The 15,648-nt window shown below is 45.1% G+C and overlaps 1 protein-coding gene across 2 annotated transcripts in view; it reads right to left on the bottom strand.

Moving 5' to 3' along the window:
• LOC122540144 (zinc transporter ZIP9-like) overlaps window positions 1–15,648 on the bottom strand; it is a 98,049-nt gene that overhangs the window by 6,448 nt on the left and 75,953 nt on the right. The window contains exons 4-6 of one of the 2 annotated variants that reach the window (XM_087984287.1): window positions 8,510–8,611; window positions 3,593–3,661; window positions 235–320 (exon numbers count right to left, since the gene is read on the bottom strand). In XM_087984287.1, the coding sequence (XP_087840413.1) occupies window positions 235–320; window positions 3,593–3,661; window positions 8,510–8,611 (257 nt within the window). The remainder of the gene's footprint in view (window positions 1–234; window positions 321–3,592; window positions 3,662–8,509; window positions 8,612–15,648) is intronic. The other variant, XM_087984292.1, reaches the window with a different exon arrangement.

The raw sequence follows: 15,648 nt of genomic DNA, 5'->3' as shown, positions 1-15,648 counted from the left end.
GACCATCATCGGAACATTTCCCAAAGTGTTTCACTACATTGGCTACAGCAAGCTGCTAAAGACAGCAGTGAGAAATGACAAGGTCCTTTGATTTTTGTCATGCTGGCTGTGTGATAAATCAGGACTGGAGTCATTCATGGGGAGAGTCTCAGGGCCAGGATGGACAGGTGATCTAAGTTGGCACTGTCTGAGCTGCAGCAACACCAGATGTCAAAGTTAATTTGGTCTGCTCACCTTATGAAGGATGACAGCAAAGAACACAATGACTTGGAGAGAGATCTGCGATGATCCTGCTGCAGTCCCAAGTGCCACACCATCAGCTATGAGAGGGAAAATCACCAGTTAGTCAAGAGGCATTTAGCTACAAGGAGAGTGACGTTCCTAATGTGGAGGTTATTGTGCAATTGTGTGGAGGTCTGCCTAGACTGTCATCTGTAACATCACATTCAGCCTGAGCAGTGTTACTCAGGAAGGATAGATTGGTTTTGGGAGGAGCTGGAGGGCAGGTTCACCAGAATGTTACTGGAGACTGAGGGAAGATTCTGAGGGCAATCTGGACAAAATTAGCTTCTGTTTCCTTTGGTGTAGGAAGTTGAAGTGTTTAAGGTGAGGAGAGGATCTCACAAGATGAAACAATTTCCCGAGTTAGGAGAGTGCAGATCTAGGCACAAACCTTAATGCGAGAGCTGCACCTGACAGGGTGAGGTCAGGAGATGCTATCTCACACAGAGTTGTGGGAATCTGGAACACTTCCACAAAAATATAGAAACATAAGAACAGCAGCACGCCATTCAGCCCCTCACACCTGCTCTGCCACAGGATAGGATCAAAACATTCAGAACACTGTTGAGAGGCATGCTGCGTGGGGTTGGTAGTGACTGTAACAAGATTCTGGATTAGTGGTGCTGGATTCCAGCATCTGCAGTCATTGTTTTTACCTAGTGACTGTAACAAGATTCTGGATTAGTGGTGCTGGATTCCAGCATCTGCAGTCATTGTTTTTACCTAGTGACTGTAACAAGATTCTGGATTAGTGGTGCTGGATTCCAGCATCTGCAGTCATTGTTTTTACCTAGTGACTGTAACAAGATTCTGGATTAGTGGTGCTGGATTCCAGCATCTGCAGTCATTGTTTTTACCTAGTGACTGTAACAAGATTCTGGATTAGTGGTGCTGGATTCCAGCATCTGCAGTCATTGTTTTTACCTAGTGACTGTAACAAGATTCTGGATTAGTGGTGCTGGATTCCAGCATCTGCAGTCATTGTTTTTACCTAGTGACTGTAACAAGATTCTGGATTAGTGGTGCTGGATTCCAGCATCTGCAGTCATTGTTTTTACCTAGTGACTGTAACAAGGTCAGCCCAGGGAACCTCACAGAATTGGCGCTTCCCTGAGTGGGGCTGTTAACCCGGGTCCAATCAGGGAGCCCTGGCTGACAGGTATAAACAGGAGTTTCAGAGGTTCTGTTCACTCTGAGAGCGGGTTGTGAGGGAGCTGGATCAGTGTCAGGGACTGTCCAGGTGCAAATAAAGGATGGGATATCAGTGTCTGTGGAGTTTTTTTCAGGATGAAAACTGGTTGGAATCTAGAAATACAAGATAAACATGGTTTCCAGACAGCAGACAGACAGACAGACTCACTGGGAAATGATGCTTCCTCCATTTGTGTGGATTTGCTTCGAGAACTGGATTGTACACACGACCTTAGATTAGATTACATTACATTACAGTGTGGAAACAGGCCCTTCGGCCCAACAAGTCCACACTGACCCGCCGAAGCGCAACCCACCCATACCCCTCCATTTACCCCTTACCGAACACTAGGGGCACTACGACCTTACTTCTTCATGTAATACTCTGTTAGAGTATCGAAGGCTCTACCTTCTGTCCGAGAGAGGGGACAGTGCAAAAGGAGAGCTAGTGAGAGTGGGAAAGAGGGGAGAGAGAGAGAGAGAAAGGGCAGAGATCAAGCAGGAAATTGTGAATGTGAGAGTGGGCAAAGGGGAGAGAGCGTGGGAAATAAATGGGCATAAATGCTGGCCAGTCAGTGACGCCCATATCCCAAAAATGAATAAAAATAACAAAAACCAGTAGCAGAACAAAAGACACAGAGTAGGAAAGGGGAGAGAGTGACAGACAGGTGGGAATTTTCGGAATGAATTTGTAGGTTGAGGTTTATTTTCTGACAGTGTGGTTTTCAATTTCTGAGGGATTGAACAGGGAGGGCTGATGAGGGTAATGCTGTCAATGTGGTTTATGTGGACTTGCAAAAGGCACTTGAAGTATTGTGAGACAAGACTTGTGAGCAAAGCTTAGGGAGTTAATAAGGGCTACATGGATTTGGAATTGGACAAGAGACAGGAAACAGAGAGGAGTACCGTCAGCAGACCTTAATTTATCTACTTTCCAGTTTGACAGGTTTGAATTTGGAACAAATGTTGTGAATAACAACATCTTTGTTAGTGACAGCAGACAGAGGGAGGCTCACTGAGGCAAACTGACCACAGCCATTACATTAAAACAGCAGGTGAGCTGAATGTTTCGGTCTCCTTTTAAAAAAAACGAGATTAAGCTGCCTTTCTTTTGGTGTGACCTTGTCTGATTTTCTCCATGGAAACACCCAGTAGTTTAAACACAGCATCTGAACTCCACCAGGAACCAACAGCTTGTAGTGTGGGGGTATTAAAACCATAAAACATAGCAGCAGTATTAGGCCATTTGGCCCATCAATTCTGTTTCACCATTTGATCATGGCTGATAGGTGTCTCGACCCCATCTTCCTTCCCTCTCCCCATAACCCTTGGTCCCCTTACTAATCCAGAACCTCCTTATCTATGTCTTAAATACGCTCAGTGACCTGGCTTCCACATCCTTGTGCGGCAATGAGTTCCCCAGATTCACCACCCTCTGGCTGAAGAAATTCCTCCTCATTGCCGTGCTAAAGGATCATCAGTAGGCAGTGAAGAAGGCCTTCATAGTGAAAGGACTCAAGTACAGGAGCAGGGATGTGTTTTTGTAATGATGCAGGGCCTTGGTGAGACCACACCTGGAGTATTATGTGCAGTTTGTCTCCTTATCTGAGGAAAGATATTCTGGAGATGGAGGGAGACCAGTGAAGGTTTACCAGACTGATTCCTGCAATGGCAAGGCAGATGGACAGGCAGAAACTGGATTGGTCAGGACTATATTCACTGGAGTTTAGAAGAATGAGGAAACCTGTAAAATTCTAACAGGACTAGAGAGGGCAAATATAGGAAGGATGTTTCTGACGACTGGGGAGTCCAGAACCACGGATCACAGTCTAAGGGTATGGGGCAAGTCATTTAGGACTGAGGTGAGGAGACATATCTTCACCCAGAGAGTGGTGAGCCTGTGGAATTCTCTGCCACAGAAAGCAATTGAGGCCAAGATGTTGAATGTTTTTAAGATGGAGTTAGATACAGGATTAAAGGGATTGAAGGGTTTGGGGGTGGGGAAGCAGGTATTGAGTTGGTTGATCAGCCATGATCTTATTGAATGGTGGAGCAGGCTTGAAGGGTTGAATGGCCTACTCCAGCTCCCATGTTTCTTTGCGGAGATCGAGTTGAGTACCTGCAGCATGAATAACCAGGCCAAGTGTTGCCGTCAGGCTGGATCCTACAGCTGGGCCTGAGCTCGTTTCTGTGGTAAAAACATCAAATTCTATGTTAACGAAGCATAAGCAGAAGTCTCGCCACATAACAACCCACCATCTGAAGTACAGATAGGAATGTAATATTGAGTAAACAATCTGTGATTTTAGTAACCTGAAGGGCCTACACTTAATGAGTCTGATCTCCAACATTAATAAGCTTTCCAATTTGGCAATCTGAGATGGTTTCCAGAGAAAAGATGTTTAAATAAAAGGAGATTTAATTGAGGTTTTGTGGGGTAAGAGTGGGGAAGTGGGACTGGCTAAATTACTCTTGCAAGAACCCCTAAGGATTGGAATGCACTGTTCTATGATAGCCATTTGCATGATCAACCGTGGAAACAAAGAGCTGAAAAGTTATATGTGCCTTGATTCTATGCTGGGATAGCCATAATCATTCGCTATATTGTCACACCAGAGAGAGAGAAAGAGACAGCTCAGACATAATACCACAATAAACAGGAGCAGGAATAGGCCATTCAGTCCCTCGAGCCTGCTTCACCATTTAATACTATCATGCCTGATCTCATCTCAATCATAGCTCCACTTTCCTGCTTTCTCTCTGACCCTTCAACCCATTGAGAGGACTACGTATCAAACAAGTTAATCTGAGTGAGTTCCAACCATTTACCTCTGTGCATGTCATAATAATAATACATCAAATCAAATCAAATCAGGCCATTACTAATGAAAATTCTATGTCCTCCTGAAATCCAATGTCCCAGCATCTGCCACACTCTGAGGTAATGAATTGTACAGAATTATGATCCTTTGAGAAAAGTAATTTCTCCTTATCTTTGTTTTAAGTCTGCTACTGCTTATCCTAAAACTGGGAATCATCCTTTCTCTGTCTACTTTGTCAAACCCCTTTAGCATCTTATATCCCTCAATTACACACAGTGTTATTAATTGCTGTAGTCTTAACAAGCTGCAGATAAGAATGATCCCATGGTTGATACACAGGAAACATGGAGGAGTTTGTCTGCTGCTCCTTCATCTGCTGAATGATAGTGATGGTGTGTGGTGTGAGTCACTCAGCCCTTTATAAATGAAGGTTAATTCTACCCACTCCAATGTACAAACACAATAGTTTTGTGACAAATGCATTGTGAATAGTTCTGTGTTTGATTTTTGTGAAACTGCGATTCACTGAAGTTGATTGGTCAGGTCTGGGTGCAGACTCAGGGAAAAGGAAACTGGAGAAGTGGCTGGAAGCCTCTGTTTGAGTAAATCAAACCTGCTACAAAACCGGGATCAGTGCTATGGTGTTTGTATGGTGCTGAGGTATCAAACATACAGCATGCTACTCACTGTGGGCTGAATGGCCTGTTCCTGTGCTGTAATGTTCTATTCACTATGGGCCGAATAGCCTGTTCCTGTGCTGTAATGTTCCATTAACTGTGGCTCTTGAATCAAAACATGATTAAGAGGATGCCACAGCACACTTTGCCCTGGAAACCCAGAACTGCCAGATTTCCTCATTACAAGAATCACCAAAGTCCATGTTGTTGCTCAGAGATTCCAACTGCTCAATGCTCTGCTGTAGTTGTGTTTTAGAAACTGTCTGATCACTGCTCAGTCAGTGTGCTGCTGCATAGGATCCTTATCCACTTCTCACACACCAAACAGGTCACCTTCCTTGTGAGCTGAGTGACCTGGGCTGATCCCTTCCTCATTGGAAACACAGAGAGGCCCAGAGAGACACCAGAATGAATGATACTGTTCATATCTTGAAGCAGTATTAGTTCCATGTTCTAAAACCTTCAAATGGAAGAAGCTGAGAAGGATGGGGAGATTGATGAAGGACGTGGTGTGAACAGAGGATTTAGGCTCACGTTTCTGGGTTCTAGGGCTAAAGCAGAAACAAAGAAACGTAGAGGATAGGAGCAGGAATAGGCCATTTGACCCCTTGAGCCTGCTCCACCATTCAATAAGATCATGACTGGGTGGGTTACTCTTCGGACAGTCAGTGTGGACTTGTTGGGCCAAATGGCCTGTTTCTATAGTATAGGGATTCTATGACGATTCTATAATGTCTGAGGATTGAGCTCAATACCGTGTGATGATGCTGTCAGTTTAAAAAGGTTCTTTTGACCTTGATTTTTCTAAGAGAAGTCATGCAGGCAGAGATGCCAAAGAGTCCAGTTTAACAATGATGTGGAGGTGCCAGTGTTGGACTGAGGTTGACAAAATTGTAAATCACACCACACCAGCTTATGGTCCAACAGGTTTATTTTGAAAATACAAGCTTTCGGAGCACTGCTCCTTTGTCAGGTAGCTAGTGGAGCTTGGTGAAGGAACAGTGCTCCAAAAGCTTATATTTTTGAAATAAACCTGTTGGACTATAATCTGGTGTTGTGTGATTTTCAACTTAGTTTAACAATGTCAGAGGAGTTGCCTGTTCTCCCAGTTCAGGTTTTTTCCTGTTTGTTTTTAGCTGTAGCAGTCACAAGATGTGTGATCCCAGAGGAGTTGCAAGCTTCAGTAAGAATTCCCCTGACTTTCTTCTGAAATCTCTCTCTGGAAGTTGTTCCCTCCTACCTGTAAGAATCTGTGTTTGAATTTACCTTTATGCCAAGAGGGGGTTTGTTTATGGGATGTTACTGTGTTGGAATGGTTAATTAGTAATAGTTACTATAGCAGGTCGGTTAAGTCTTCCAATAGTTATTCTAAATTCTATTTTCTTTTCTTTGTGTTTCAACTGTGGTGTTCAAATAGATTCCAAGTGGTTTGACCAGCTGCGTCACACCTGGACTACCCACTTCACACCTGCCTTTAAAATAAGAAAAAGTTAGAGTCTGGGCTACCTTCTTAAAATATTTTGAGGGAGTCAGACCTGGTCCATAATAACACTAATCCCACCCTCCCAAACCTTTTCCCTGATTTCTTTAGTCACAAGATCTATATCCACCTCCTTCTTGAAACCACAATGTTTTGGCCTGAACCACTTCCTGTGATAGTGAATTCCACAGGCTCACTATCTCTGAGTGAAGGAATGTTTCCTTAACTCAGATCTATATTGCTTTTCCCCTTATCCGTAAACTATGACCCCTGGTTCTGCACTCCCTTGTCATCGGGAACATTCTTGCTGTCTAGTCCTGTTAGAACTTTATAGGTTTCTGTCAAATTCCCCCCTTGTTCTTCCAAACTCCAGTGAATACAAGCCGAACCGACTCGATCTCTCCTCATTGCTGCCATCTCAGGAATCAATGTGGTAAACCTTTGCTGAATTCCCTCTATAGGGTGTGTCAAGGCCACTCCCTCCTACAGTTCCCAAATGCCATCAGTATCAACCCTGGCTATGTGAGTCACACTCACATCCACTTTAGATATTTGAGCCCAAACTCGCAATAAGTTAACACCCATCTGTCCTTTCAGTGTTAATGATCTCAAGGCATGAGACAAGAACAGGAGAGAGGTTGGCAGTGATTTCCCTGATGTCCAGGTCTACTTTGAGCTCAGCAGTTTCTGTACAGACGGTGAACAGTTTTATCATTAGGACATGAGAGAGATTTGGGGCGATGATGGTGCTGTGGTATTGTCACTGAATCAGTCAACCAGAAGTCCAGGAGAACTGGGTTCAAACAGCCAGCTGATGGATTTGTTCCATTCAATTCATTAATAAATCTGTGACATTAAAAGCTAGTCTCAGTGACCACGAAACCACTGTCAATTAGTGTAAAAAAACCCCACTAGTTCACTAATGTCCTGTAGGGAAGGAAATCTGCCATCCTCACCTGGTCCGATCTACAGTGAAACCAGACCAAATCATCCAATCTGAACTGGCCTTTCAAATGGCCAAGCAAAACACTCAGTTTGTGGCCATTTAAGGATGGACAGCAGATGCTGGCCTATCTGAGGCTGCCCACATTCCATGAAATAATAAAAAAAACACAACAAATATGATAGTTTCTAATGTTATCCTGGCTGTGATAATGAAAACTGTGGTAGCACAACTATCCACTCTCCCTACTCAAACTGTTCTATACAACGGCAACACTGGCATCGATCTGAAAATTACTCGTAAAAAGAATCCAACTTGGCAAATTATCGGCCAACTAGTCTACTCTCAATCATTAGGAAAGTGATGGAAGAGGTTATTGACAGTGCCGTCAAGCTGCACCGGCTCACAGTTTGCTTTACCAGTACCACCTGGCTCTCGAACCAATTACAACAAGGATTGATAGAGAGCTGAATTCCAGAGGTGAGCTGAGAGTGACTGCCTTTGATGTCAAGGCTGCAGTCAACTGAGTTTGGAGAAGTCCCAACCAAACTGGGGTTAATGGGTGTCAGGGCAAAATGTTTGCTGGTTGGAGTTGTACCTGGCATATCTCAATTTCTGGGCATCTCCGCAGGAATTCCTCAGGGTAGTGTCCTAGACCCAACCATCTATAGCTGTTTCATCAATGACTTTCCCTGCACTATAAGGGTGGAAGTGGTGATGTATCATTGATGATTACACAATGTTCATCACCATCTGTCACTCCTTACCATCAATATTCTCCTCCTTTCTTTGACCTGTTATTACAGTCCATTTCCTCATGTTTATGAACACTTTCTACCAAATCTCCTCTCAACAGTCTCTCTCCCAAGGAGCACTACAGCAATATAAGAAAGCAGTATTGCATCATCTTTCAAGGGCACTTCAGGATAGGAATAAATGCTGACCCGTACAGACAATGCACATACTCCATTGGCAAATACAAACCAGTGGGTGTGAATGGGCTGCGATGTTTCTTACATTACAAGAATAACTCCAAACATGAGATGGTTTGGGATCTCCTGAGACCATGAAATAAAAATACTTTTTAAAAATCTAAATGCCTGGGTAGATGTACCTGTGATGGTACTTGCTATAGGTTGAGTGTTTGATGCAGGGTGCTGTGAGGGGCTGGACTGTTGACCATCTGAGACTGGTTGGCATGCATTTGGGGGCTCCCCTACAGAAACAGAAGAGGAACAAAGATTAGAATGCTCACTGCAGAATGGACTGACATACAGCACATTAATGGCCACAGCAGGTATTATACAGGTGTACCGAAGTACAGGTGAGGAAGTTACAATGTATTATTCAGGTGTACTGAAGTACAGGTGAGGATGTTACATTGTATTACTGTATATAGCTGTTCTGAGGTACAGGCAAGTAAGTTAGAATGTATTATACAGGTGTGCTGGAGTACAGGGGAGCATGTTACAATGTATTGTATAGGTATACTTAGCACAAGGAAGGAAGTTGCAATGAATTATACAGGTGTACTGGAGTACAGATGAGGATGTTACTATGTGTTATACAGGTGTACTGAAGTACAGGTGAGGATGTTACATTATTATACAGGTGTACTGGAGTACAGGTGAGGATGTTACTATGTGTTATACAGGTGTACTGGAGTACAGGTGAGTATGTTACACTGTATTATACAGGTGTACTGAAGTACAGGCGAGGATGTTACAATGTATTGTACAGGTGTATTGGAGTACAGGTGAGAATGTTACTAAGTATTACATTGGCGTGCTGAAGTACAGGCAAGGGTATGATTTAGACATGTTACTGTACCAGGTGCCATGCTCTATATGCCCTGCCTCTCAGACACTCAGAAATCCCTGGTCACTTTGAACAAGCCTATCCAATCTGCTCTAATCAGGCTGGGAACATGGAGGCAGTGCCACGTCTCGCAGAGTTGTCAAAGCTACAGTTTTTAGGACAAGGTCATGAACTCCTTTCAGAATGGGAAGGATTGTAACTGATGCTCACTGACAGAACAAAGGAGTTTCTGTTGACGGGCAGGAGCATGTTTGTCTCACATTTCCTGGGCCAAGCTCCAGGAAGCAGTCAAGCACAAACATTGCACTGTAAACCCAGTGTGAGCTAACTCACGATGATCTGGCTTCAATAAGCAGCTTGTTAGACAAGAAGGAGCAAGAACACAAAAGCTCAGGACTTATTGAGTGCAGGAACAAACATCATGGCAAGGCACCTGTGAGGTTTCAGTTCTTCACCCGTGGATCTGTACATTGTCAAAGCCTATGACTGACTGGCAATTACAGCATTGGAACAGGCCATTCAGTCCCACCAATTCATGCTGGTATCCAGCCTCCAATCTAATCCCGGATAGTTGCTCGGCTCGAAATTCCTAGTTACCTTTCATTTCTTCTGTGAGGTGGAGTGGGCTGCTTGGCTCCCACCTCATGTTTGAGGCTGACATTCTGCAGTCTCCAGCAGAGTATCAAACTGGTTCAAGAACTCAACATTCAAACTGTGCCAAAGATCTCTGCTCCCATACCCATTGAAAGGGAGAGGATGTTGTATCAATACAGAACTGCTCCAGTTGAACCAACTTGAATCTATCAAACAGTGTGACTTTTGCCAAAGAAAGAAACAGCGGTGACCACCACTGGTGCAGGCACAATGGGGTGAATGGCCTCCTCTGCACTAGGAACAATTTGTTTTTGTATTCAGTCATGGGATGGGGGTGTCACTGACCACACTAGCATTTACTGCCTGCCTCTAATTGTCACATTGCTTTGGGTCTGGAGGCACAGATAGGCCAAACCAATGAAATTGGTAAACATCAGATGGATTTTTTTCCTGACAATTAGTCATACGTTCATGGTCATCAGAGACTATTGATTCCAGATTCATATTGTCATCTGCCATGGTGGGATTCAAACCGGGTCCCCAGAACATTACCTGGATAATACCACTGGACCGTCACCTCTCCTGAATTCTGATGGCACAACACCTCATCTTCACCTGAGATACTGGCAGTCCTCAAGGGTCAACATTGAGGTTAACACTTTCAGAGTGTTGGGAGCTCCTCCCTTTGTGTTCGTTACCCAACCCCACATACCCAGATCCTGTTCTACATCAGCTGCACCAACACAGCCAACCCATTTTCAATTACTCAGTTTCTATTATCACCTATTCAGCATTCCCTTTTTATTTATTCACTCATGGGATGTGGGGTGTTGCTGGCTGGGCCAGCATTTACTACCCGTTCCCATCTGCCCCTTGAGAAGGTGGGGGTGAGCTGCCTTGTCCATGTGCTGTAGATTGACCCACAATGTCACTAGGGAGGGAATTCCAGGACTTTGACCCAGTGAGAGTGAAGGAGCGACGATATATTTCTAAGTCAAGATGGTGAACAGATTGGAGGGGAACTTGCAATGGCATTCCTATATTTCTGCAGCCCTTGTCCTTCTAGATGGAAATAGTCGTGGATTTGGAAGGTGTTGTCTGAGGGTCTTTGGTGAGTTTCTGGAATGTATCTTGTAGATAGTACACGCTGCTGGTACTGAGTGTTGGTGGTGGAGGGAGCGGATGTTTGTGGATGTGGTGCCAATCAAGTGGGCTGCTTTGTCCCGAATGGTGTCAAGTTTCTTGAGTGTTGTTGGAGCTGCACACATCCAGGCAAGTGGGGAGCATTCCATCCTGACTTGTGCCTTGTAGGTTGTGGACAGACTTTGGGAGAGACAGGAAGTGAGTTACTCGCCGTAGCATTCCTAGCCTCTGACCCACTCTTGTAACCACTGTGTGTTTGTGTTGAAAGTTAGGACTGCAGATGCTGGAGACTACAGTCAATAGTGTGGAACAGAAAAAACACAGCAGGTCAGGCAGCATCTGAGGAACAGGAGAACCGACGTTTCAGGCAAAAGCCCTTCATCAGGAATCTGTGTTTATGTGATGAGTCCAGTCAATTTCTGGTCAATGGTAACCCCCAGGTTGTTGATAGTGAGGGATTCAGTGGTGGTGACATAACTGAATGTCAAGGGGCGATAGTTATAATTTCTTTTATTGGAAATGGTCATAGTCTGGCATTTGTGTAGTGTGAATGTAACTTGCCGCTTGTCCAGATCTTGTTGCATTTGAGCATGGACTGCTTCAGTATCTGAGGAGTCATGAATGGTGCTGAACATTGTGTAATCATCAGCGAACATTTCCACTTCTGACCTTATGATGGAGGGAAGGTCATTGATGAAGCAGCTGAAGATGGTTGGTCCTAGGACACTACCCTGAGGAACTCCACCAGAGATATCCTGGAGCTGAGATGACTGACCTCCAGCATCCACAACCATCTTCCTTTGTGCCAGGTATGACTCCAACCAGTTGACAGTTTGCCCCATGATGCCCACTGATTCTATTTTTGCCAGGGCTCCTTGCTGGCACACTCAGTCAAATGCAGCCTTGATACCAAGGCCTGTCTCTCTCATCTCGCCTCTGGAATTCAGCTCTTTTGTCCATGTCTGAACCAAGGCTGTAATGAGGTCAGGAGCTGAGTGGTCCTGGCAGAATCCCAAACTGGGCGTCACTGAGCAGGTTATTGCTGAGCTGAACACTGTCAATGACACCTTCCATCGTTTTACTGATGATTGAGAGTAAATGGGGCAAGAATTGGCTGAGGTGGATTTGTCCTGCTTTTTGTGTACAGGCTATATCTGGGCAATATTCCACATTGTTGGGTAGATACCAGTGTTGTAATTGTATTGGAACAGCCTGGCTAGGGGAACAGCAAGTTCTGGAGCACACGTCTTCAGTACTATTACAGGAATATTGTCAGGGCCCATTGCCTTTGCAGTATCCAGTGCCTCCAACTGTTTCTTGATATCACGTGGAGTGAATCAAATTGGCTGGAGACTGGGATCTGTGATGCTGGGGACCACTGGAGGAGCCCAAAATGGATGATCCACTCGGCACTTCTGGCTGAAGATTACTGCAAAAGCTTCAGCCTTATATCTCACACCAATGTGCAGGACTCTTCCATCATTGAGGATGGGGTTATTTGTTGGGCCTCCTCCTGCAGTGAGTCCACCACCTTCATGACTGGATGTGGCAGGATTGCAGAGCTTCGATCTGATCCATTTGTTGTGGGATCACTTAGCTCTGTCTATCACTTGCTGCATATGCTGTTCAAGAAATCCTGTTCACACCTCATCTTCAGGTATATCTGGAGCTGTTTCTGGTGTGCCCTCCTGCACTCTCCATTGAACCAAGGTTGATTCCCTGGCTGATGGTCATGGTTGAGTGGGGGTATGGCAGGCCATGACGGTGCAGGTTGTGCTGGAGTACAGTTCTGTTGCTGTTGATGGCCCATAGCGCCTCATGGATGGCCAGTCTTGGTTAGCTAGATCTGTTCGAAGTCTGTCCCATTTAGCACGGTGTAAAGCCACACAACACGGTGGAGGGTACTCTCAATGTGGAGGAGGGATTTCATTTCAACAAGGATTGTGCGGTGGGTCACTCTTACTAAGATTGTCATGGACTGAAGAATCTGTACTGGCAGATTGGTAAGGAAGAGATCAAGTATATTTGTCAACATACCCCCTTGTTCCCTGGCTAACATCTCTGTCTCAGGCTTGCTGCAGGGCTCCAGCGAAGCTCAACACAAGCTGGAAGAGCAGCACCTCATTTTCCACTTGGGGACCCTGCAGCCTCTGGACTTAATATTGAGTTCAATAATTATAGGGTTTGAGTTCTCCCATGTCCTTCGCCCAACCTTCACATATGAGACCTTATTATCACATGGTCTGCTATTACACATTGTTAGTCATTATTAACAGCTATTCACCCTCCTACCCTGATCATTATCCACTCCTTTCTCTGTCCAACTGTTTACACTTCTCCACCTCCTGATGCTGCCTGGCTTGCTGTGTTCTTCTAGCCTCCTGCTTATCTACTTTCTCTCTCTTTGGTCTCTATCCTCACCTATCATTTATTCCTTACCCCCTCCTCCATCCTATCTTCTGCAAGTAAACTCATATTTTCCCAGCTGCCACCAGTTCTGAGGAAGGGTCACGCAACCCGAAACACTAACTCTGATTCCTCTCCACAGAAGCTGCCAGACCTGCTGAAGTTTTCAGGCAATTTATGCTTTTGTTTCCAATTTACAGCATCTTTCAGTTTTGTGGCTCAGTAGTTAGCACTGCTGCCTCACAGCACCAGGGTACCAGGTTCGATTCCAGCCTTGGGCGACTGTCTGTGTGAGTTTGCACATTCTCCCAGTGTCTGTGTGGGTTTCCTCCGAGTGCTCTGGTTTCCTCCCACAGTCCAAAAGATGTGCAGGTCAGGTGAATTGGCCGTGCTAAATTGCCCGCAGTGCTAGGTATATTGGTCAGAGGGAGGTGGGTCTGGGCGGGTTACTCTTCGGGGGGTCGGTGTGGACTGGTTGGGCCAAAGGGCCTGTTGCTGCACTGTAGGGAATCTAATCTAATCTAAATAGTTACTTATGTTTTTCTATCTTGTTGGTTCCCTCATTACCTGCCGCAGACCCAGTCTAGCAGTTATGTCCTTTAAAACTTGACCAGCTAAATCAGTAATGATGCTGTCGAGCCACTCTTGGTGGTGGACGTTGAAAACCCCCATCCAGAGTATATTTTATGCCCTTGTCATCGTCCATGCTTCCTTCAAGTGTTGTTCAACATGGAGGAGTGCCGATTCATCAGCCGAGGGAGGACGGTACCTGGTAATCAGGAGGTTTCCTTGCTCATGTTTAACCTGAAGCCATGAGATTTCATGGGGTCCGGACCCAATGTTGGGGACTCCCAGAACAACTCCTTCCCAACTGTATAACACTGTGCCATCAACTCTGCTGGGTCTGTCCTGCTGGTGGGTCACGACATATTCAGGAATGGTGATGGTGGTGTCTGAGACATTGCTGGTAAGGAAAAGTACCGTGAGTACAACTATGTCAGGCTGTTACTAGACTACAGAGGAACCTTGGTTATCCGAAGGACACGGGCGGGGAATGTTTCGCTCGGTTAATCAAATGCCGAATAACACAGTTTAGCCGAGCATCAGGACCTTGTGATCTAGTTTGTATAATCCAAAATTTGGTGAATTGAATGCCGGATAATCGAGGTTCCTCTGTAGTCTGTCAGACAGCTCGCCCAACTTTGGCACCAGCCCCCAGATGTTAGTGAGGAGTACTTTGCAGGGTTAACAGAGATTTCCTGCTGTTGTCTTTCCTGATGCCAACGTCGATGCCAAGTGATCCTCTAGTTTCTTTTCTTTGTGGGATCCTTCATAGTGATCGATCCAATTGAGTGGCTTCCTTGGTGATTTCAGAGGGCAGTTGAGAGTCAACCACATTGCTTTAGGTCTGGAGTCACATATAGGCCAGACCCAGTGAGGATAAGACCATAAAACAGAGGAGCAAAAATTAGGCCATTCAGCCCGTTGAGTCTGCCCCACCATTCAATAATGGCTGATAAGTTTCTCAACCACCATTCTCCTGCTATCTCCCTGTAATCCTTGGTCCCCTTGATACTCAAGAACCTATCTATCTCAGCCTTAAATATACTCAATGACCTGACCTCCACAGCCTTCTGTGGCAGTGAATTCCACAGATTCCCCACTCTCTGGCTGAAGAAGTCTCTCCTTATCTCCATTCTAAAAGGTCTTCCCTTTACTCTAAGGCTGTGGCCTTGGGTCCTACTTTCTCCTACCAATGGAAACATCTTCCCAACACCCACGCTATCCAGTCCATTCAGAATTCTGTATGTTTCAATTAGATCCCCCCTCATCCTTCTAAACTCCATCGAGTATAAACCCAGAGTCCTCAAGCTTTTCATTCCTGGGACCATTCTCATGAACCTCCACTGATCACAGTCCAAGGCCAGTAAATCCTCCCTGAGATTTGGGGCCCAAAACTGTGCACAATATTCCAAATGTGGTCTGACCAGAGCCTTATAGAAGTCTCAGAAGTACATCCCTGCTTTTATATTTGTGGAAGATTCCCTTCCCTGAAGGATATCCCTGAATCAGATGGGTTTTCTTGACAATTGACAATTAATATTTCATGGAAATGTGTTGCTGGAAAAGCGCAGCAGGTCAGGCAGCATCTAGGGAACAGGAGAATCGACGTTTCGGGCATTAGCCCTTCTTCAGGAAGAAGGGCTAATGCCCGAAACGTCGATTCTCCTGTTCCCTAGATGCTGCCTGACCTGCTGCGCTTTTCCAGCAACACATTTCCATCTCTGATCT

Source organism: Chiloscyllium plagiosum, unplaced genomic scaffold, assembly GCF_037043375.1.
Source record: "Chiloscyllium plagiosum isolate Xiang-an unplaced genomic scaffold, Cpla_swu_hap1 HiC_scaffold_3, whole genome shotgun sequence".
NCBI classification, from domain to species: Eukaryota; Metazoa; Chordata; class Chondrichthyes; order Orectolobiformes; family Hemiscylliidae; genus Chiloscyllium; species Chiloscyllium plagiosum.
This window is presented reverse-complemented; position numbering and strand designations above follow the sequence as displayed.